Source organism: Tenrec ecaudatus, chromosome 1 (assembly GCF_050624435.1).
Source record: "Tenrec ecaudatus isolate mTenEca1 chromosome 1, mTenEca1.hap1, whole genome shotgun sequence".
Classification (NCBI taxonomy): Eukaryota; Metazoa; Chordata; class Mammalia; order Afrosoricida; family Tenrecidae; genus Tenrec; species Tenrec ecaudatus.
Genome location: NC_134530.1, coordinates 157,018,370 through 157,043,556, shown reverse-complemented (window position 1 = coordinate 157,043,556; position 25,187 = coordinate 157,018,370). Strand labels below are relative to the sequence as shown.

General features: G+C 40.2%; 1 protein-coding gene across 1 annotated transcript; it reads right to left on the bottom strand.

The window, feature by feature from the left end:
- Positions 1-11,977: 11,977 nt before the first annotated feature.
- On the bottom strand, positions 11,978-21,213 carry LOC142437338 (olfactory receptor 5AP2-like). Its single transcript, XM_075540552.1, has 3 exons — positions 21,181-21,213; positions 18,693-18,759; positions 11,978-12,981 (listed from the first exon to the last, which is right to left on the bottom strand). The coding sequence occupies exons 1-3, from the start codon at positions 21,211-21,213 to the stop codon at positions 11,978-11,980; spliced, it is 1,104 nt and encodes a 367-aa protein (XP_075396667.1).
- Between the last annotated feature and the right edge of the window lie 3,974 nt (positions 21,214-25,187).

Below are 25,187 nucleotides of genomic sequence, written 5' to 3'. Positions count from 1 at the left end.
AGCATACAAAAAACTGATCATGATAAGGGCCCCAAAAATATCTGATGGGAAGCAGATGCCCTCTTCAACAAGTGGTGCTGGAAATAACATATATCTACCTGCAGGAAAATGAAACAAGACCCCTACGTCACTCCATGACAAAGAATAAACTCAAGGTTGTTCACAGACCTTGAGGTAAAACTCCAAACTATTAGGGCCATCAATGAGGGAATCGTGACACGCCTGAGAATTTTGGCACAGGGAATACATGGGCTATCAGAAATAGGGATGGTCACAAATACAGAAGAGTCACAAATTGACAAGTGGGATATACTGAAGATAAAACACCTATGTACATCAAAAGAATTCACCAAGAGTCAACTGACAGGGAACACATCTTTAGCAATGACACATCAGACAAAGCCCTTGTTACTAAAATCTACAGTACTCTGCTAGCTTCCAAAAAGAAAAAAACCTAATTTGCCACTGAGGAGGTGGGCAAAGGACCTGAACAGAAGTTTCACAAGGGCAGAAATCCAAATGGCCAATAAACATATGAGAAAATGTTCCCAATCATTAGCTATAAGAGAAATGCAAATTAAAACAACTACGAGATACTCCTAACACCCTCAATAGATAGCCCAATTCAAAAACTCAGAAACCAGCAAGTGTTGGAGGGACTGTGGTGAGATAGGGACTCTCATCCACTGCTGGTGGACCTGTAGGTATGTACAGCCACCATAGAAATTGATTTGGTGATATCTAAAACAGATGAAAATTGAGCTAACATATGACTCAGCAACCCCCCTACTGGGCATGTACCCAGAAGAGGCAAGAAACAAACTACAACCAGACATCTGTGCTCCAATGTTCATCACAGCACAGTTCACAATTGAAAGGATTTTCAAAATGTTTTCTTTCCTCTAGAACTCTTTGATATCAGCTCCCCTTTATTCCCTCCTCCAGGAACCCTTATTCTTGTATTACAAAGAGTTATTATTATTATTATTGCCATATCTTACACCATACACTGCATCCATTCCCATACAATTCTGTTACTCATTCCTTCGAATGGGGTTTTACAGTCATCTTTGCCATCTGTTCCCCCGTCCCCTACTCCCCCTCCCCGCCTTCTTCCCATACCCCCAGGGAATCATTGTTCCCATTACTATTTCTGATGGGTTTATCTATCTTGGAATTCACGCATCAATCTTCATTATACAAATAAATATTTGCAGGTCTAACAGGCTTAATGAGGTAAAACTGAGACCAGGATAGTAGGGGAGGAAATGTTAAAGAACTTGAGAATAGTCATGTGCCATATTGTACTCTGGATATATCTTGCCTCTTGTATGCCCTTCTGTGAGGGACTGTCCAATTATCTTACAGGTGGGCTTTGGGTCTCCACTTTTTCTATGCTTTTTCACATCAATTTCATTACTTGTTTTTGAACTTCTGATACCTATTCCCATTGACATCTCACTATCACACAGGTTGGTGTGCTTCTTCCATCTAGGCTTTGTTGTTTCCCTGTTAGATGTCCACTTATAACAACAAGCCTTTAAGACCCCAGATGCTATATCTTTTTATAGCCAGACACCATCTTTTTCACCACATTTGCTTATGAACCCATTTTGTCTTCAGTGATCATGTTGGGAAGGTGAGTATCATACCTTGCCACATCTTTAGAACAAACTATTCTTGTACTGAGGTAAGATTTAAGTAGAATCCCAATGTCTGTCTGCTTCCTTATTGTGTTTGTGTATGTGTGTGTGCATACACACAAAAATACATGACTAATACACCTATCATTATATATTTACATACACACATATCTACATTTATACTTATATTATTACTTTCTAATTCTTTCCACTTTTTCTTTCCTCCTGCCACACTATTATGTTTACCTGTCATTCACCCCTCAATAATTCCTCTTGGATACATTTCAATTGATCGAACATGATCCGGAATGCTACACCCTTCTCCCCATTGCTTATATATCCCTTGCTATTCCCCTGTCCCTGTGGATTTTGACTCCTCGTTCCCTTCCCCATGCCTCCTCCTCTCCCATCCCCACTTCCACGACCTTTGGTCTCACTGCTGTCTCTTTGGGAATGCTTGTCCTGCTTATCTTATATAGATAAACACCAAAAGAGGAAAGAGGGGATGGGGGGAGAAAGAGGGAGACCATACAAGTAATTCCAAGTCTAGCTGTTGTTCTCACCCAGTTGATGGGTATCCCTCTGTTAAATAGCTAGTAGACCCTCTTATAATCTGTCAGTCCCATCTCCTTTTCTTTCTGGGATTCCTTTCCCAAGACCTGCTTACCTAACACCCCTTTTACCCTTTTAGTCCTCGCGTTCATGCCCAAGGGGCGAACTTTCAAGACCCCATTGCTCTTTTGGCCATCAAGTATGGAGTGGTCTAGTGCCCCATTCCCCCACCCTGTTACACCTTTAGAATGTGAATCTCCTTCAACCAGTTTCCATGAGGTGTCAAGCACTGATCCGCACCCCCCCATCCCACCCCTGCCACCCAGTCTGAAGTCTCCAATTGCGCTTCCTCGGGGCTCTGGCTTTGCCCCTCTTGGATTGCCCCTATGTGGGCAGTTCAGGCCAGTCACTCTCCTTGATCTGTAGCACTGCTGTCTAGGGAGGGAACGTCATGTCGAAAGCTGAGGTCGGCCCTGCAGTCCTCTCTAGCTGCTCCAAGCAGAAACTTCGCCCTCAAGGCATGGCACACTGGATTGTTATCTATCTCTCTCTCCCTTTCCTGTGGAGACATAACCAGTTTCCTCCATTAGAGTGTATTAGTGCCCTTATCCCCCATTGCCATCAATTTTCTCCCCCATCCCTCTGTGAGCCATATGAGGGGGTGGTGGTGGGGAGGTGTCTTTCCACACAGGTGCTATCTGCATCTTTTAATTTTTTCCTTTAATTTTTAAAAATTCTGTATGTATCATCGTGTTTGGTCGGGCTCTTGCCAGAGTATCTGGTCCTCAGCCTGGAAACAGTGCAATGTGAACATTTTCCCCTGTGCCCATTCTGTTGTTTGAACTTACCTCAGTGGACTCATGTTGTACTTGTCCTTTGATGCTTGGCTAACTTCGCTCAGCATAGTATCCTCCAACTCTTTCCAGTTGACGATGTGCTTCATCATTTCATCATTGCTTTTTAGAGATGCATAGTACTCCATTATGTGTATACACCAGAGTTTTAGAATCCATTCATCTATTGATAGAAATCTAGGCTGCTTCCAGTTCTGTGTGATTGTGAACAGTGCAGCATTGAACATTGGAGTGTAGATATCTGGTCCTGTCCTGTTTCTGACTTCTTCTGGGTATATGCCCAGTAGTGGAATTGTTGGTCATACGGTTACTAAATTTCCATCTGTTTTAGGTATCCCAAATCACTTTCCACAGTGGTTGTACAAAACTACCAGGCCTGAATGAGAGTCCCTACCTCACCACACCCTCTCCAACATTTGTTATTTTCTGTGTTTTTTTAATTGGGCTATCCTTGTAGGTGTTAGGTGGTATCTCATGGTTGTTTTGATTTGCATTTCCTGCATAGCTAATGATCGGGAACATTTTTTCTCATATATTTATTTGCCATTCATGTTTCCTCCTTTGTGAATCTTCTAGCCTTTTGCCCACCTCCTCAGTGGGGTGTTCAATTTTTTTCTTTTTTGATTTTTCCAATAAACCTTTATTGGCATATAATTTACATATCATACACCTGAGAATTGTGCTCTTTTTGTATTTAACAAAAATTGTTTTCTATGATTATTATTTTTCTTTTTTTCTTATTGTTAATTTTCAGGGATATGTAGATTTTAGTAATAAGACCGTTGTCTGATATGTCATTACTAAATCTCTTTTCCCAGTCTGCAGGCTCTCATTACTCCCTTGATGAAGTCTTTCAATGCACACAAATGCTCTATCTTTATTATGCCCCACACATCTATTTCATCTTCCTCTGGGTGGGTATCCTTCATTATTGCTCATAACCCATGTATGTATTCCATGCATTAAGGTTCTTAGCTTTGTCCCTATCGTTTTATCGATGAACCTAATAGTTTTGGGGTCTACCTCGAGGTCTGCGATCCACATTGAGTTTGTCCTTGTGTCTGGGGTCAGGTAGAGGTCTTGGTTCATTCTTCTGCAGGCTGATATCCAGTTTTTCCAGCACCATCTGTTAAAAGGGGCATCTGCTTCCCATTTGATTTTTTTCTCTCCTTTTGAGCCCTAATCAAAGATCAGTTGTCTGTATTCTGCTGGTTTTATTTCTGGATCTTCTGTTCTTATCCATTGGTCTGAGTTTCTATCATTACACCAGTACCCTGCTGTTTTGATAACTGTGGCTGTGTAATAAGTTTTAAAGTCAGGCAAAGCAAGCCCATCTACATTATTCCCCTTCTTGAGGAGTTCTTTGCCAATTCTGGGTTTCTTCACTTTCCATATGGAGTTCGTAGTCAGTTTTTCCAGTTCTTTGAAAAACGATGCTGGTATTTGTATCGGGATAACTTTAAATCCATATAGTACCTTAGGAAAGGCTGACATCTTTACAATATCGAGTCTACCGATCCATGAGCATGGGGTATTTTTCCATTTGTGAAGGTCCCTTTTGTTTTCTTGTAATGATGTTCCATAGTTTTCCTTGAATGGACCCTTTGTTTTTTGGCTAGGTGTATCCCTAGATATTTCAATTTATGTTTGAGTACTGTGAAGGGTACGGCCTTTTTGGTCTCTTTTTCTGTAATTTCATCATTTGTATATAGCAATCCAATTGACTTCTGCTTGTGGATCCTGTATTCTGCTACTCTACCATATTCCTCTACCACTTCTGGCACAACCATAACATCTGTAAATAACAATAATTTCACATCTTCTTTCACTAGATGTATAACTTTAATATCCCTCCATTGCCTTGTATTATTATCTTGGACCCCCCTCCCCCAGGACAATGTTGAAAAAGTAGGGACAAAAGGCATCCTTGTCTGGTTCCCTTTTTCAGTAGGAATGTGCAATAGTTTATTGTGCCAGCCTGGCTGATAAACACAAGTAGGATTAATTGAAGGGCGGAGGGATAAATGGCTCGGTGAGCCTCACCTTGGTTGTTCTGTGCCTCAGTTTAAAGGGGTACACTACCTGTGGGATGCCTAGCCTGTGGACTGTGTCGCTGTAAGTTGAGGTCCCTCCAATCCCCCAGGATTGGAATGTTCGTCTCTGGAGCTGGGGACCGACAGTTGGTGACAGTTGGTGAACTGCCTTGCTGTTTTCTGCCTGGGTATATGTAGCCCAGCTCTCTCTACAGACTGGGACTGGCAACTGGCGGCTCTCAATCCTTAAAGGACTGCTAGTGTCTCACTGCTTTATAATTTAACTGTTAATTTCTTGTATCATCTATCTGTATATAATTTAAGGGTTCATTTCTTGTATTATATATCTATCTTTATAAATATATTTTTATATAATTACTAGCAATCTGGTTTGTCTCTCTAGAGAACCCTGTCCAACACAGAATATTTTCATCTTTTCTCCATTGATTGGAATGCTGATTGTTGGGTTTTCATATATAGCTTTATTATATTGAGGTGATTTCCTTCCAGTCCTATCTTCTTGAGTGTCTTAATTCATAATGGGTGTTGTCAAATGCTTTTTCTTCATCTATTGATATTACCATGTGGTTATTGTCCTTTTTCTTCTCAATGTGGTAGATAATGTTGATAGGTTTTTTAATGTTGAACCATCCATGCATCCCTGGTATGAATCCCACTTGGTCATGATAAATTATTCTTTTTATATACTTTTGTACTCTATTGGACAAGATGTTGAGGATTTTTGTGTCTGTGTTCATTAGAGACAGTGTCCTGTAGTTCTCTATTCTTGTCGGGTCCTTGCCTGGTTTTGGTATCAGTGTTATACTAGCTTCAAAGAATGTGTCTGGGAGTTTACTGTCCTTTTTTTTTTTTGTTCTGAAAAAGCTTGTGCAGAATAGGTGTCAGCTCTTTCCTGAATGCTATGTAGAATTCTCCTGTGAAGCCATCTGGGCCAGGGCTTTTTTCAGTTGGTAGTTCCTTGATAACCTTATCTATTTCTTCCCTTGCTATGGGTCTGTTCAAGTTCTTGACGTCTATATGACATAAACTGAGGAGTTTGTTTTTCTAGATATTTGTCCATTTCTTCTAAGTTGTTGTATTCCTTGGAGTAAAGTCCACAGTACAGTGTAATTACCATATATACCCGAATATAAGCCAACCTGAGTATAAGCTGAGGTACCTAATTATTACCTGGGAAACCAGAAAAAACTGATTGACTCGAGTATAAGCCCATGGTGGAAAATGCAGAAGCTATTGGTGAGTTTCAATAATCAAAACAAATGAAAATAAAATTACTAAAAATTGAGACATCAGTGGGGTAAATATTTACTTTAAATAAAAATACATAAAAGGACAACAAGTCATTTAACATTACTAAACCAGCACAGTAAGTGGAAAATAGGTTCAACAAAAACAGTAAGGTATCAACAATGATACCTTACGAATACTATTCCCTGAGCTCAATCAGCAACCAAGCTAAAATGTAAAGAGTTAAAATTCTTCAAAACTGGATTCTTCCTAATCATCTGTATTCCAATGCAGAGCTTCAGCTGGTGTGAGGTCATCATAGACGCTGTCCTCACTGAGATCGCCGTCATCACCATCACTGCTGTCATTTTCATACAAAGCACAGTTGGTATTTTTTCTCTAGCTGCTCTTATGATTATCTCCTTTCCTCAAAGTTGGATAATTTGAGTACTCTATGCCTTGGTGTGTTCTTTTTGAGGGTCATTCGATGTGGTGTCCTCTCCGCTTCTTGGATAATTGTCTGATTCTGTTACATTAAATTGGGGAAGTTTTCTTCCAGAAATTCCCTCGCTACCTTGGCTGTTGATTTGTTCATTGTGTCTTGCTCTGGTTACCCAATATTTGAGTATTATTTCTCTTCATAGTATCACTCATTGTTCTCAGGTTTTCTTCAGCTTCTTTGATTAGCTTGTTTGATTGTCTTTCACATTTGTTGAATTCTACTTGGCTATTTCAAGGTCATTGATAGGATTCTTTGCCTTTTCCAGCCTTGTGGTAATATCCTTTACTCTGCTTTGCTTCTGCTGCATTTTCCTTTAACTCTTCCATTTCCCTTTAACTCATGCATTTCTCTTTAACTCTTGTATTTTCCTTTGGTAAGCAGACTCTATCCTCTCTATTTTTTCATTCTTTTTCTTAAAAACATATGGGTGTCTCTAGATTTATTTCTCGAGTCAGCTGGGTCCAATATATTCATAAATGACATATTTTTAATAGGTCCCAGTCCTTTTTTGAATCTTCTATAATATGTATATTTTGTCACTATGTTCAGTGGTGTGTTTATGTCTTGTATTAGGGTCCTTAAGATTGTATTTTTTCATCGATGGTCTTTATAATTGTGTGATTTTTACTTGGGTCTTTGATTTATCTCGACTTTATACATGTTGTGAGCTATGAGTTTTGTTTCATTCTTTTGCAGGTGAAGATCCTGTTTTCTAGCACTATTTGTTGAAAAGGTGATCTCGTGCCCATTTAATGTGTTTTAGTTCTTCATAAAAATTAGGTGTCTGTAGGTACTTGGTTGTATTTCTGAGTTTTCTCTTCCAATCCATTGGTCTTCATTGTACCAGTACCAGACTGTTTCGATGACCATTTCCAGATGGTAGGTTTTAAGGTCTGGGAGTGAAGGGCCTTCTCCATTTTTTAAATTTTTAATAGTATTTTATTTATGCCAGGATTCATTACTTTCGATATAAAGGTGGCGATTAGCTTTCTCAATTCTTTGGGGGGAAATGTGGTGAGATTTGGATCAGAATGGCATTGAATTTGTAAAGTATTTTTTGGTAATATTGACATTTTCACAATGTTTAGTCTTCCTACCCAGAAACATGGTAACCTGTTCAGTATGTGTAGATTTCTTTGAAGGAGTATTTTATAGCTATCCTTGTAAAATCTTTCATTTCTCTGGTAAGATTTATTCCTAAATATTTTATCTTTTGTGTAGTTATTGTAATTGGTGTTGTTCTTTTGATATACTTTTTTGGCTATCATTATCTTTAATACTCAAGAATCCAACTGATTTCTGTATATTGATCTATAGTCTGCTCTGTTGTCAAAATTTTAAATGAGTTCAAGAAATTGTTTAATTGAATCTTTGAGGCTTTCTCTATATAGGACTATGTGTTTTGCAAATAAAGAGATTTTTATTTCTTCTGTGCCTATGTGGACATCTTTTATATCACTTTGATATCTTATAGTTCTAGCTAGAACTTCCAGGACTATATAAAATAAAAGTGGCAATAAAGGACAACTCTGTCTAGTTCCCATTTGAAGAAGAAATGATTTCAATCTCTTTCCATTAAGTGATACTCAGGCTATTGGTTTCACATATATGGGTTTTATTATATGGATAAATTTCCCATTCTATACCTATTTTGTTGAGTGTTTTTATCAGGATTGGATGTTGAATTTTATCAAATACCTTTCTGCATCAATTGATATAATCATATGGTTCTCCTTTATTTTATGTAATGAATCACATTGATTACTTTTGTGATATTAAACCATCCTTGAATATTTGGTATGACTCCACTTGATTATACTGTTTATATACATTTTTTGATGCTTGATTGAATTATTTGGGCTAATATTTTATTGAACATCATTGCATTTATATTCATTAGAGATATTAGTCTATAATTTTCAATTCTGGTTATGTCTTTGCTTGGATTCAGCATCAGAGTTATAGTTGCTTCACAAAATAAGTTTAGTAGCATATTGTCTATTTGTATATTGTGGCATAGTTTACATGCATTTGATATTAAGTCTTCTCTAAGTGTGTCTTAAAATTCCCTTGTGGAAGTATTTGGACTCAGACATCTTGGTATTGGCAGTTTTTTTATGACTATATTTATTTCTTCTCATTATTATAGGCTTGTTGAGATTTTTCTACATCATTCGGTGGCAATTTAGGTAAATAATGCATTTCTAGAAATGTATCCATTAATACTTTATTATGAAGTAATCTTTAGCTCTACATAGAAATAAATCTCTGAACAGAAATTTATAGAGGCCACACTAGTTATTTTTTCTGCATGCATCTATTTAACATCTTTCTTAATTTGAAAGCACTACACTATAGGGTGATTAATTTTTCAAGTGTACTACAGGGCACTGATAAATTGTTGGGAGCCGATAGCCATTAAGACCCTAGCCTCAGACACGTAGCAGAAACTTGGCCGCTTTGTAACAGCAAGGCTTTGTTTCCTGCCCAACTTCGCCCCCACATTCCAAGCTACTATAGCATGAGCAGTTCCGATAACTGACCTTGTTGCCATTAGTCAAAGTACTGAGCACCCATTGAACTGCAGATATACCATATTAGGAACATAGTGATAAGTTCACCCGTGAGTCACCACGATGTCTTTGAGTACTGTTGCGCACCCTTTGTACCTTATTGGGAACATGTGACTGATTGGTTGTTGTACAGTGTGCTTCATTGGATTATGTGCCTCCCACTTCCTTCTCTGTTGTGAATATATACCCAGAGTTTTGGCAAAATAAACGGGCTTGATCAGCACCTGTCTTGCCCCATGTCTCTCTTTCTTTTTCCCATCCAGGTTCGTTGCCCCTCCGGGTCACCGTGTGAGGGTCTCGCTGGATGAGACCCTAACAATAAATAAGGCTAGTTTCATATTTCAGCAAGTGTTTAAGAAAGGAAAACAAAAGCTTTGCCAATAACTGAAAAATGCCAGCTATTAATATTTATGTTGAAGCATTTGAGAAAATTGAAAAAATAAATCTAAAGCAAGTAATGAGCTATAAACATTAATATATATATATATTGTGAATTAGTTGGGGGCCCTATAAGCATTCCTAGCAACCTTTCCAATTGGGGTTCAAAATTTAGTGCTTTCTTTAAAGTTTGAGTCATGGTTTTAGATATTAGCTATTGGTTGAAAGAGGAAACTAGGTTGCAATAATAATTGCAAATAACAAAACCAAAGCAGAAGAAAACAGAAATCTTGTTGCCCCAGAAGAGGACTGTCCTGCAAAATGACTTGAAACATTAAAACAATGCACCTGATTTCATATCTTAGCTATTTATTTGGATTTTAAATAGCTGAAACATTAGTTTGTTTCATTATATCTAACTTTAGGGAAAGATACCGAAACACAATTTACTGTTCATTTCTATTTTAAGTAACTTGTTTCTGAAATGTAATTAATAAAATGTTTCAGAATGGGGGGGCGGGAAATCAATGGTACTTAAGGAAGAAGTTCAAGCTGTAATGGAGGCACAGTGTAAGAAGTGAACAAACAAAAAGCTCCCAACCTTCTAGGTATTGATGGATACCAGTTGTAATATATCAGAAAATGGATACAATACTGGAAGTGCTCACTAGTCTATGCCAAGAAACTGGGAAGGCCAGCTAACTAGAAGAAATACATGTTTGTGACATTCCAAAGAAAGACAATCCAACAGAATGTGGAGATGAATGAGCAATGTCACTAACATCACATGCAAGTAAAAATTTGTGAAGATAATTTTAAATGAGTTAAGCAAGCACATCAACAGGTCAAGTTCAATTCAGAAGAGGACATGAAGAAAGAAATATTATTGCTGATGTCAGGTGGTTATTAGTTAGAAACAGAGAGTATCCGAGATGCTGATCTGTGTTTTATTGACAGTGGGAAGGCACTTGACTGTGTAGATTGGAGCAAACGTGGATAGCATTGTGAAACATGAGAATCACAGACCGCTTCATTGCATTCATGTGGAACCTAGAACAAAAGGCAGTGGTTGGAACGGAACAGAGGGGTACTGTTTTAAAACCAGGAAATGTAATCAGGGTTATTTCTTTTCACTATATTTATTCAATACAGATGACACACCCCTTCTTGCAGAAAGCCAATAGAACTTAGAGCACTTACTAATGAAAATCAAACTATAGCCTTCAGTATGGATTATACTTTAAGATAAAAGAAAACAAAAGTACTCAAAACAGGGCCAATAAACAGCACCATGATTTACAAAGAAAATAATTAAGCTGTGTTTTGGATCCAAAATGAATTCCCCGGGATGTAGCAGTCAAGAAATGAATCGATGTATTTCATTGGGAAAATCTGCTGGGGGCGGCGGGGGGGGGGGGACACACCTTCAGAGTGTTAAAGTGCAAAGATGTCTCTCTGAGGACTAAGATGCTCCTGTCCAAGTCATGGCATTGGTATTTTCAGTTGCTTCGTGTGAACCAAAAGCTGGACAATGAACAAGGAAGGCAATTGGAAAATGATGCCTTCAAACATTTAAATTTTTATTTTGGTGAGGAATATTGAAGGTACCATGGGCTGTCAGGAGAATGAACAAATCTGTCTGGGTATATAGGTATCCAGAATGCGCCTTATAAGTGAGGATGGTGATATTTAGTCTCATGTACTTTGGACACATGACCAGTCTCTGAAGACATCATTCCTGATGAAGTAGAGAATCAGCCAAACAGAGAAAGACCTTCAAGGGGATAGGCTGACATAGTAGTTGCAATTATGAACTCAAACATAGTAACAGTTGTGAGGATGGCTTAGAACTTGACTCAATGCGACCTAAAAGTAAGGACAACACCATGGCACCCTGCTGGCATGATGTTCTGAGAAATAAGGTTTGGGGCTTTCAATTCCAGTGACGCAGGGGAGAACCCAGAAAGATAGAAATGGTGTTGAGATATGCCAGACTAAATATAGCTGACATATCTTTGTGAAGGGAAAAAATAGTATAAGAAAGGAAACTGAAAAAATAGTTTTTCATAAGCTCAGTTTTAGGAACTGGTCTATAGAAACTATGTCTATTGAAATGGACTCCCTAAAACTATCAGTGCTACAATCGAGTGAGAATTTCCAGGGGGTCGCACATTCCAGCCTAAAGCCAGTTGATTTACGTACTAGCATTGCCAGAGAGTGCACACCCTCCAACTAGTTTTCTCAGGGCCCCTTTAACCTCCTTGTTCCTCAGGCTGTAGATGATGGGGTTCAACATGGGGGTCATAACACAGAAGAGCACAGAGACCAGGATGTCCATGTCCAGGGAGTAGCCTTCACTGGGCCGGTCATAGTTGAAGTTGGCTGTGCCATAAAAGACCACCACCACAGTGAGGTGGGAAGCACAGGTAGAGAAGGCTTTCTTCCTGCCCTGAGCAGAGGGAATCCTCAGGATGGCAGAGATGATGAGTGTGTAGGACACCGCAGTAAACAGGCAAGGGCTCAGGCCAATGGTGGCACTGGCTGCATGGAGCACAGAGTCATTGAGGGAGGTGTCTGAACAGGAGAGTTTCAGGAGGAGTGGAACGTCACAGAGAAAGTGGCTGATTTGGTTGGGTCCACATAAAGTGAGTGTGGCTGCCAGCGCTGTGTGTGTCAGGGAATTCACAAGTCCACACAGCCAGGATCCAGTCACCAAGCACACACAGACCTTCCCACTCATGAGGACTGGGTATTGAAGAGGGTGGCAGATGGCTACGTAGCGGTCATAAGCCATGGCAGCTAACAAGACACATTCAGTGCCAGCACAGGTCACCAGGAAGAAGATCTGGGAAAGGCAGCCCTCATATGAGATGGTCTTCTTCTCCCGGAAGAAGTTCACCAGCATGACTGGCATGGTGGTGGATGTGTAGCACATGTCCAAGAAGCTGAGGTTGCTGAGGAAATAATACATTGGAGTTTGGAGGGCAGGACTGACTCTGGTGGCCATGATTATGAGTGTGTTCCCCAGGACAGTTGTCAGGTAAATAACCAGGAAGACCAGGAAGAACAAACCCTGTAGATTGGGGTGGTTGGAAAATCCCAAGAAGACGAATTCGGTGACATCTGTTTGGTTATTCATTTGAAACTCTTTTAGAGCTACAACGCAATGGATGGGGGTAAGAAGGGAGGTAAGAAAAACTGTAGTAAAAATATACAGAGAATACTCTAAATAGGTTTCAAAACTTGCAAGCAATATCACGTAAAGTTGGTTTTGGAGCAGGATGGGCAGTGGAGTCAGATGTGGAGGGATGTGTCCTGAGAGACGCTCACCTCACACCCAGCCACAGCCCCCACTCCCTCCCCCCACTGCAGTGAACTTGCATGGCTTCTAATGTTTTGTTGGGTGTTTTGTTTTTGTTTTTTGTATTGCTTTTGGTGGGCGGGGGTGGTTGTTCAGTAATTCCTATTGACCCATCTCCAAGTTTACCAAAGTTCTTTCTTTGATGTCAAATCTCCTTGTGCCAAAGGGACTCTTCATCTTTGATACACTGTTTTCTATCTCTAGTGTTTCCATTCGATCCTTTTCTCAAAGTCTCCAACGCTGCCGAAACGAGTTGCTTGTTCTTAAATGTTGCCCGCCTTTGCCACGGAAAATGTTAATTAATTTCTCCAAAGAATATAAAAGTCTCTCTATAATAGTGTTAACATTTCTTTCATATCTGAGTCTGTATCAGATGTGTGTGTGTGTGTGTGTGTGTGTTGTAGTCTACGGTCATATTTTTCTTACCTTTTTGATGCTCCACTTTGGGGGGTGTATTGTAGGTGCTGTTCTGTGTTGCATAGAGCTCACACACAGCAACACTTGTGAGGGTAGTGCAAGATCGAGTACTGCTGTGTTCCACTGGACATGAGTTGGAACCAACTCAATGCCACCTAACAACAACAACAACACATTGTATAGGGCAGTAGCTACTGAGGTAATAGAAATTATTATTCTTTGCTTGTCTATAAGCATGCCTTTCTTTCTGCTAGGTCTTCGGTGTGAGTGTTTGTATTCATTTATCCAGGAGCTGGGCAAAGTGTGAAGTTGGATGTTGGCAGGGTCAGCCTCAGGGCGCCAAGTTTCAAGCTGTCCGTTTCTATGGTTTCTTTCCCATTTTCTCTAGTGGTGGCTGGTATTTGAGTTGTGGGTTAGTTTGCTTACATTTCTGCTCCTTTTTTTTTACTTTGCAGGAGACCTGGTGGTGTTGTGAGCTAGGCTTTGGGCTGCTAACCACAAGGTCAGCAGGAGGAAGAGGAGACTATCTGATCCTATAGACTATCTGCTCCTATAAAAACATAAAGCTCAGAACACCTATAAAAAGGCACCATGAGTCAGAACTGACATGAGAGCAGTGGGTGTGGGTTTGACTTTTGTCTCTGTTCAGATATCCAGAGATAATCTATCTCTTGAAGATCTCTCAGCTGTCTAGAATTGTTATTTTAACTTACTGCACATTTATTGGCCTCGTTCAGAGCAAGGGAGAGACATTCTTTGGTATCTAATTAAGTCTTGGTCTTAGGTTCTATGAGCTTGAGTTCTGGTGGCTTGGTGTTCACAAATGTGAAGTGTTCAGAGGTCAGACCTTGACCTAAAATATATGAGGGATCTTTAAAAAGCTCCTAGAAAAAGTACATTATCTTTTAAACCCATTGTTCTATGAATTTTTTAAAGCACCATCTTATTCTCTTTTTTTTTACCTTAAAAAATCATTTTATTGGGGGCTTGTACAACTCTTATCACAATCCATCCATCCATCCATTGTGTCAAGCACATTGGTATATGTGTTGCCCTCATCATTCTCAAAACATTTGCTTTCTACTTGAGCCCTTAATATCAGTTCCTCATTTTTCCCTCCCTTCCCGCACCCCCTCCCATGAACTCTTGATAATTTATAAATTTTTATTATTATGTCATATCTTACACTGTCCAACATCTCCCTTCACCCAGTTTTCTCTTGTCCATCCCCCAGGGAGGAGGTTATATATAGATCCCTGTAATAGGTACCCCCTTTCTGCCTCAACCTCCCTTCACCCTTCCGGTATCGCCACTCTCACCACTGGTCCTAAAGGGATCATCCGCCCTTGATTCCCTGTGTTTCCAGTTCCTATCTGTACCAGTGTACATCCTCTGGTCTAGCCAGATTTGTAAGGTAGAATTGAGCTCATGATAGTGGGGGGAGGAAGCATTTAAGAACTAGAGGAAAGTTGTATGTTTCATCGTTGCTACCCTGTACCCTGACTGGCTCGTCTCCTACCCACGACCCTTCTGTAAGAGGGTGTCCAGTTGCCTACAGGTGGGATTTGGGTCTCTACTCTGCACTCCCCTGTCATTCACAATGATATTATTTTTTTGTTCTTTGACTCCTGATACCTGATCCCTTCGACACCTTGTGATCACACAGGCTGGTGTGCTTCTTCCATGTGGGCTTTGTTGCTTCTGAGCTAGATGGCCACTTGCTTACCTGCAAGTCTTTAAGACCCCAAACACTATATCTTTTCATAGTCAGGCACCATCAGCTTTCTTCACCACATTTGCTTATGCACCCATTTCTCTTCAGCGATCATGTTGGGAAGGTGAGCATCATGGAATGCCAATTTAATAGAACAAAGTCCTTGCATTGAGTAAGTACTTGAGTGAAGGTCCAATGTCTCTCTGCTGCCTTAATGCTAAGCCTATAAATCTATGCACATACATCTATTTCCCCACCATCCTATATAAATATATTTACATATGTACATACCTGTATTTAGACCTCTACAGCACCCTCTTATTAGTAAGTTTTAATCTGTTCTGTCTTGTCCATGCTCTCTTTCCTACCTGCAATGGGTTTCCTTGGTGTCCTAAAGTGAACTTCTTTTCTCTCCTCTTACCTCTGCAAATTACAGCATTTTTTTTTTTTGCAGAAAAAAATGAGACTGGGAGAAGTTTTTACAGTGGCTACATTTCCCTCTACTCCAGTACCATTACGGCACTCTCTCAGAATCCTTCCTGATCTTCCTGCGAGCAGCTGGTAGAGCTCATGGAGGGAAAACAAGAGGGTGTGAATCCTCTATGTCACGGATCCCAGGGGAGCATATAATGCAAATGGAAAGCACAGTCATCGAGTAGATTTGCGACTCAGAAAGATCCTATATAAGACAGAACCAAGACTGCAAATTTTTCTGGGAGTAAACAGGCTGATGGGCTTGAACCACTGACCTTGCTGTTAATAGCCCAATGGTTAGGCCACAGTACCACAAAGACTCCTTAATCTCAAACCTTCCATGACCTTTATCTCCATAGTTTGGTGGGGATAGATATCACAGAGAAAAATAGTCCAAAGATTATACACAAACATATGTAGCTTGATACAGATTTTTGTTGAATTTCATTGAAAAGAGATGCGTATTTTTTTTAAAGACCAAGTGGAGTTTGGTAGAACTCATTTAGTCAAAGGCAAAAACAAAATAAAATGCAAAAATTACTTTTAAAAGGTGAAACATATTTATGAACCTGAATTTTACTAAAAATGTCCAAGCTTAATGATATGCAAAGAAAAATGGGAAAGAACTCTGGGAAATCCAAACTCCCCACCATTGAGTCCCACTCACAGCAGCCCACAGGCAGGGAAGCACTGCCCCTGGCTTTCTGTGGCGGTGGCTCTTGGCAGGAGTCGCAAGCCTCAGTTTTCTCCCTTGGAGCAGCTGGTGGTTTCGAACTGCTGATCTTACCTTTAGCAGTCCAATGCACAACCCACTCTGCTACTAGTACTTATTAAATGCATACTATGTGCTAAGAACTATCTCAGCTTTTGTTAACCTTACACAGTAACCTATTATCCCCATCTTGCAGAAGAAATGGAAGCACAGAGATTTTAAGTAATGATCATTATCATTAATAATAATGTGTAACCTGATAATGATATATTTTGTAGTATTTCAGTCTTTAATTTTTTTAGTTTTTAAAGTATTTAAAGCACCTGCATCTTTACTTTTCACTGTAAGAACTCATAGCACATGATTAATTGGCAAGCAAAGCTGTCATTAAAAATCCAAATTTCAGGGTCTTGAGGGGTATAAATTATCAAATTTCAATTAAAAGTTTGTACTGAAGCTAAAAATAAATAATTTTAAAAATATAAATATAAACTGTGGTTAGTAAATAAGTCTAGTGGTCTTAAAAGAAACATTATTTGCTTTGCCAATTTATGAAATGATTTGTTGACTTACTTTAAGGGGAAATGAAGTGGACATACATTAACCAAGGTAACTGGTGAACTGGTGACAATCTGTACAGTGTATAAATGGCATGTCCATTAATATTTTATTTCAACAATACAAAACAACGACTAGAATTTCAAGTCAGCTTTTCACTTTGGCTGGTAAATTCACAATGTACTTGAAACACACACACACACACACACTTATTGTCCAACACACAGGAAAATTAATCTAAAAGGAAGTCTAAAAGGTTGGAGGTGTTGTGGGCCAAGTTAATTTGCTGCTATTTTGTCTTACTGCCCCTTCCCATTCAACACTTCCCCATAATACAGGAACCTCGGACCAGGTGGAATATTTAGAGACCACGGTTTCTCCAACTTTAATGTGCATGTGCATCATATGAATTTCCAACACTCTTGTATTGGAGTTGCCAATGTTGTTGGTCCAGAGACACTTTAGTATCAAGTGTGTAGACCCATCCCATTTACAGGTAGGAACCACACTTGCCCACATCTCCTCCTCTTGTTTCCAACTCATGGTGGTCCCCCAGCAAAGGGTAGAACTGCCCCAAAGATTTCTAGGTCTTTTCTCCTTCAGAGTGGCTGTTGGGTTTGAAGCACTGACTTTTAGGATAGCAGCCTAGTGCTTAGCCATGATGCTAAAAAGGAATCCTATTGGTGGAATGGCTAAGTGCAACAAAATGAGAGATTGGACATTGGAACCAACAAGCAGAAGACCTGGCACTGGCTCTCATAGGGATTACAGTCTAGGAAATCCTAGGGACAAGTCTACCCTGTCTTATAGAGTCTCGTTGAGTTGGAATCAACTGGACAGCATAGAATAACAACAGTCAGTTAAAATTCTGTTTTAGCACATTTACCAAGAAAAATGCTACATCCCATCTCAGCAAGTCACCCCAGCATTTCTTTCAGTCTGTTATATCTCACCTACGCTTCTATTGTAAATGGAAAGGGAAAGACACATTACCTCCTTTCTAGCTCATAAGGACTCTCCGGTGATACAATTCTTCAAGCTTTATAACTCTCCTTTCTTTTCAACACCTACCAACAACCTTTTCTGAATATTGGCGAGTTCAATTCAAACCAACTTAATTTCTCCATGGTGTCCAGTTAGCCCATGAGCTAAGTATATAAGAACAACCAAAGACCTGGTTCTTGTTCTCAATGAGGTGACAAGCTACAATGTGATAAACTACAGTGTGGGACAGAATAAGTTTTTTATTTGTTTGCATTTTTAAAATTAACCTTTCTTTGGTCGGATAAAGCAACTTTGGTGGTGCAATGTCTAATGTGTTCCCTGCTAATGGAAAGGTCCATGATTCCAACCCAGCAGCCAAGCCACCAACTGCTCTGCAGAAGAAAGATGTAGCAATCTGCTTCCATAAAGATGGCAGCATGAGAAACCCTGTGCTGCAAGCCTAACCTGTCCCACACCAGAGTCAAGTGGACATCATGGGATTGTATTGATCTGATAGCCTGGACTTGAACCCCTCTAGGAAGAGAACCTCAGCACGTGCTTACAGTCGCTTACTCCATTGGAATATTAGCAACTTGCCGTTAGAGATGGTGTTCTTAATTCTGTGTTTACCAAGTCGCTCAGACGTAGCATGTGGTGTGCACTCGATATATCACCGATGAGTAAATTACCATAATGAACACCCATGAAAATGGAAGTATCCAAACGCTTCTTTAAAGGCATGACATCAGGGTGGATCTTAAAGGATTTAAGCAGATAAAGATGTCATATTTGAGATAGAGAGAGGGGTGGGGGGAGGGTAGGTGTGATGGTTGGTGCACACATGTTAATTGGCTCTTTTCACTGGATAGCTCCATGTCTGGTCCCGCTCTCGTTTGTTCCAAATGACACAGTTCTTAAAAAACATAGAGTAAACCTGCAGATTTGCTTCTGTTAGAGGATTGCTATGGCTTCTGTTCCCTGATTTCCAAAATAGGCCGATCCTCTTCTGACCTGTTCAGGTTGGGGACCCTTTCTGCCTAATTTGTGATGAACCCCCCAAGGCTGGCTCAGAGTGGGGCGCTGCCTCTTCCTGTCCTCGTGGACATATGGTCAGACCCATCACCACGCTCCTCATTAAACATGTGTTGAGAGCGTCCTATGTGCCGGGAACTCCTTACTGATGTGCCCGTAACTTCTCAAAACACAGGCAGCACCGTTGTCAGCTCCATTCTAAAGAAGAGAAGCTCGAAGCTTCAAAGGGTTAAGCCTAGTAGCAATTCAGGGCATTAGTCATAACTAAAAAACAATATTTCCTCTCCATACTAATGTGGCTGCTTGTAACTTCATTTGCTTTCTCTACTCCAAGTATTTCTTGAGTCTACAAGTGGTTAATGTCAAATTCCCACTGAATTGAAATCTCTTCACCCTTGTGCTCAATAGAGTATGCAATCTGAAGTGTTAGGGGGCTTGGTATTGTTTTAAAATTTTACGATATCTGGGCTCACTGATTGAATTTTGACTAGATAAGCAAGTATTTTATAATAGAGAGAGTCGTTAATCTGCATCACTGGTGATGTTTAAGCAAAGGGAAGATTGCTTTCTCTCCTGCAAAGAGGAATGAGTTAAAGCTCATGTGAAAACCAATCAAGTTGATGCTCATAGTTCTTTTCAGCCCTGAAATTCCACTGTCCTACCAATGTTTTTATAACGTGTGAAAACATGGCATTATGAAGAGCATGAAGATTTTCTATTAGACCAGACTCAATATTGTAATGCACGCCTTCGTTTTCCCCCATCGGGGGAAAGTCTCCTTTTAGCATTTATGAACCTCCTCAAGGCTGATACAAGTTAATAGAGATATAATTTTTAATTTATGTATTTTAGTTTTTGAATTAATGATCAAATTAAAGGAAGTTGACTAAGTGCACCAGAAACCCTGCCATGCTGTTTTTAAATGAAAACAACAAAACAAAACTATAGAACTTATCATTTCACAATCCCACTGAAGTATTTTTTTACATAAAATGAAAATGGAATATCCTTACTTTCACACCACACTGTGCCGTTGCTAACAATTTGGTGTGTGCCCTACAAGCCTTTTGTTTACATGCGTTTATAACTGACCAACAAAAGAAGGCCTTCAAACAAAACAAGCCTAACTTTCTTTCCATTCTTGTTCAAATGTACTGTGATTGTCCAGCCCAGCAGCCCGAGTGTCAGACATACTTCTGTTGAATGAGCATTCCAGACCAGATACTGAGCACGCAGTATTCACATCTGGAAGCTACTCTATGAGGGTTCACAAGTAAGGAGACTGATGCTTAAGGTTACTTAGCTACCAATAGCAGTGACTGATGCCCATAATATTTCTACTTCAGTATCCTAAAAACCAAGTTCTCTGGAATAAGAGATTTTAAAAAAGGGACAATAAGAAAAAGGCTACACGCGTAAAAGCCTACCAAATTCACCATAAAATGTGATTTACAATGTTTTCTTGAGAATTCAGTCAGACCATTACAAGTATACACGTTAATAGTAACATCAGTCAAACAAATTTTTTAGAAGTATGCTGATAAAACTATTTGACTGATTGGCTCTTTAGTTTCCCACCAATTATACGTACTCCTAGGCAGCACCAGTCTGGCCAGCATGTGGGTCTTATCAGACATGGGTTTCAGAGGTGTTTCTTTTCTATAACATGACTTAGGTCAGCATTTCCTGCTTGTTAATGGGATTAATACATATGTCAACTCGTTCCACAGTTCAATCAGGAGCAGCAGAATTGCACATTACTATCACAGTTTCCAGACATTCTTTTTCTATACGGACCCCTTGACATCATCACCCCATTCACTCCATTACCACCTCTTTACCCCCTCCCCCAAGCCCTTATTCCACTTGCTGAATGAAGTCTGGCTCTATAGGTCCATCAGTCCTAGTTTCATAAGTTAGCATTTCTTAACCAGTCTATTTAAACTCAAAATTGAGGAAAGGGTCGCTCTCCACATAATGTACCTTCTTCCATCTATAATGTGTCAGAAGACACTGGGCCTGCTCGCATGAATGTGTGTGTCACAGTGGAAAAGGACTGGCTTCTACCGATAGCCGCTTCTAGAGAGGCACCTCCAGCCATTGAGTTTCTTATCACGAAGCCTGAGGCACCCAATAGCATCTGACCTTCAGGTCTGCTAAAGCAGAACCCAGAGCCATGGCCTCAGGCCCAAGACTGCTCTTGAACAAGATTGTCGGTGGAGCAGGGACAAAGCAAAGCCCAGAACTATGGTCAGGCTCACCAGGGAAAAGGAAGCTGAGAAGAGACAAATCAGCTGTACTCAGGAGGACATTTTGGATAAGTAGTCCCAGGGCAAACAATTTACTGACTGAGAAAAATAATAGCCCAAAGGGCTTAATGGGCTCAAATGAGGCCCCCTGGCCCCCTGGCCTATGGTGGTCCTAGTCGTCTCCTCCCAGGGAAGAAGGGTGGTTCTCAGTCCAGACTTGTGCACTAGAGAGCAGCACCAGCTCAATTCCACCCAGAGAGTAGCAACTCACGTTTGTTCGTTTCTCTTTTCTAGTCAGCTGAGAATCTCTCAGGACAAATGAGAGAATGAAGCTCTTTAGGAATAACTCCGAATCTATGAGCGTGCTTCAGAAAGGAAGGAGAAAGGGAAGCAAACCTTTCACAAAACTCAGCACCTTATCACAGTTTATAAATTGCCTGCAGCACAATCTACAAACACTAAGGTGTTGCCCACAGAGATAAGAGCCCTTCGTTAAGCAAAGAAAATCATTTCCAAACATAAATTTGATGTAAACTCATTTACATTTATTTTAATAATTCGTTTGTGCATTTATGGACAAAATAAAATGCATCATAGGGTAAGTATGATTTTGTACTGTCTGAAAATTATCCATTTGTCTCCTGCTTGTTAAAACTAGAGACATACTAATATATAGTTGTACATATAATTTATCATGAACAAATTTTCCAATCAAAATAACTCACTTAAGGAAGCCAGGCACCCCTCAGATTTTGAAATGGATAATCTCTAAAGTCAATTCCACTTTGGTTCTATGAGTACAATTGTAAAAATTGATACCTACATGTGTCATAACAAATCTACATCACTAAATAAGTGCCATCAAATCAGAATAAACATAAGCCCACTGTTCTCTAAGATGCTCTTAGTGGATGGGCATGTCCTATACCAAACAGAAGTTTTCTTCCATTGTGATGATAAATACAAATGAGAGAGAACGAAATTTTAAGGGTAATAACAATCTATATTCTCTTCCTTTAAATAAGAATGAAGGGGAAGTAAATAGTAATATTTAGAGGTTTGTTGATGTTTAAAAATTACTTACAACACACCTCAAAAACATCAAAGTGTTACATTATGAAAAAGAGAAGTCCTGCCCCACAAAAAAATGTTTCCAAACATAAAAATCAAAATCACTGACATAAAGTCAAGGCTGACTCATAGTGACCCCTTTTGGGTTTCGGAGACTATAACTGTTTATGGGGATTCAAAGCCTAGTCTGTCTTGCTAATTTAATTCCATTTCCTTAAGCACATATTTTGTTCACACATATTGGTATAGAACAATATATCATAGAGATGTGGAACCCTGGATTTCTATCTTAAAATTCTTTCTTTTCTGTCAAAATTAGAAAGGAGCCACATGAATCAATTTCCATTCATTTTCTCTTACTTTAAGAATGTAGGCACCTCTGAACGTTTGAAGTAGATAGTCACTAAAGGCGATTAAACTCTGGTTATATGTATGTTATTGTAGATATCTTTACACACACATACGTGCTAAAACTATATCATTACCTAAGTAGAAATCAAGGTAAGAAAATTATAAAATAAGTTCTTGAATGCTTCCTTCACCCCCGGCCCACTATCATGATCCAATTCTACCTCACAAATCCGGCTAGACCAGAGGATGTCCACTGGTACAGATAGGAACTGGAAACAGGGAATCCAGGACAGATGATCCCTTCAGGACCAGTGGTGAGAGTGGCAATACTGGGAGGGTGGAGGGAAGGAAGGTGGGGTAGAAAGGAAGAACCGATTACAAGGATCTACATATAACCTCCTTTCTGGGGGATGGACAACAGAAAAGTGTGTGAAGGGAGACATTTGGGAAGTGTAAGATATGACCAAATAATAATAATTTATAAATTATCAAGGGTTCACAAGGGAGGTTTGGAGGAGGGAGCGGGGAAGGAGGGGGAAAAATGAGGAGCTGATCCCAAGGGCTCAAGTAGAAAGCAAATGTTTTGAGAATGATGATGGCAACAAATGTGCAAATGTGCTGGACACAATGGATGTATATATGGATTGTGAGAAGCATTGTATAAGCCCCCAATTAAATTATTTAAAAATTATAAAATATTTTACAATATGTTCACATGGGCTAGGACCACCCTGACACTGGACAGTGTTCTTCTCAATTGGGATGACAAATATATAAAGTACTTACCACTGACTCTAGCCCAACGCCTTGGATTTCGGGCTATGGAAGTAGGGGTTGGTGCTTTCCGCACTTTTGCCTGGTCTGGAATGGATACTCCCTGGAAATACAAGGTGTTGGCTGCCCCAGGCCATGTGGGGACCTGTCATTCCAGGAACTGCCTAGAACATGCTCATGGCTAACACGAGTCAAAAACTCTTCTAGATCGATCAATGAATTTCATTTTCTAGGATGCCCATTTATAATCACTCCGGGACCGACCTTTTGGGAGTATCTATCTGAATTTTCTCCAAGCAGCTGTTTTTGGACTCCTCAGGGTGCAAACACAACTCTGGGGCAAAAGGAAACGACAGAAACGAAGCACAATTAATTCTCTCTTGGACTCATTAAGTTCTTGGCAAACATCATTTCCCATCATGCAATGAAGTGATCAGATTCTTTCCTCTTTCAGAAAACGTGTGGGTAAATGTCAGCTGACTGACACCTGTGAACTGACTTTCCCCTCTGCACTTGGAAGAAAATGGGTCAGGGTTGACACCCACTTCTATAGTTGGATCCCATAAGGCACTGGGAGTCTGGGTGGTTTCTGGTTTGGCCAGTGCTCCAGACCTTGCTGGCACTTGCCTTCTGGAGGACAGTGGAGTCATTCTGTCAAGTGACTGATGCAAAAAATAACTGGAAAATAATGTCGTAATTTGTGGCACCAGAAACATCTGTTAGTGTCACAAATTAATCTCCCCAAACCCCAAACTCACTTCCGACTTATAGTGACCCTGTAAGACAGGGGAGAACTACCCTGTGCATTTCCAAGACTGTCAATCTCTATGGGAACAGAAAGCCGGGTTTTTTCCCTCCCGAGGAGTGGGCTGGTGGTTTCGAACTGGTGGCTTTGCCCTTAACAACCCAACATGTAACCACTACATCACCAGGGCTCCTTCAAATTAAACCTACAAAGGTAATAATTCCCTCTGCCCACCCCTACTACATGTGAGAAACAGAAATGATGTTTATTAAAGGACCATAAATCATTAATTACCCAGAAAATCAAAATCACACTGACATACTGCTTCGTGGCTACTGCTGCTGTGAGGGTCCCTAGAATGAGTTCTGATTCATAACCGCCCTCTGTACAACAGAACTAAACATCCCCACAAGCATCCCTGCCTTTGAACCAATGGCTGCAGCCACTGTGTCCATTCACCTTGTTGAAGGTCTTCCTCTGTTTTGTTTTTTAATTTTTATTTGCGGCTATTACAGCTCTTATCACAATCCGTACATATATCCAGTGTATCAGACACATCTGTACATATGTTGTCATCTTTATCAAAACACTTTCTTTCTTTCTACTTGAGCCCTTGGTATGAGCGCATTTTTCCCCTCCCCCTCGGACGCTCCCTCCCCCTCGGACGCTTACACCAACCGCTGTCTCCCTTCACTCACATTTCTGCTGTCCATGCCCTTGGCAGGGGGGCCAGAGTTCCCTCCAACAGTTCCAGGTCTGTCCATTGACCTTTTTGGGTGTTTTCCAGTCGAATCCGCTGGGCTGCCACACCGTGGCCCCACAGTCCACCATTGCCATTCCTCGGGGACTTCGTTGCTTTGTTCCCCTTGCTGCTTCGCTGCATGTTCTTAGTGTTCTCCACGGTGGTGGGGTCGGATCTGGCACATCTCCCGCACCGTGTGCCCAGTGCTGTCCCCCATGGT

Coding starts and splice junctions, on each gene's coding strand:
- LOC142437338 (XM_075540552.1), bottom strand. CDS start 21,213: ATGGCTCTGGGTTCTGCTTTAGCAGACCTGAAG. Junction 18,760..21,180: donor CTGCTTTAGCAGACCTGAAG/GTCAGATGCTAT, acceptor AAATCCTTTAAG/ATCCACCCTGATGTCATGCC. Junction 12,982..18,692: donor TTTCATGGGTGTTCATTATG/GTAATTTACTCA, acceptor TTTTTACTACAG/TTTTTCTTACCTCCCTTCTT.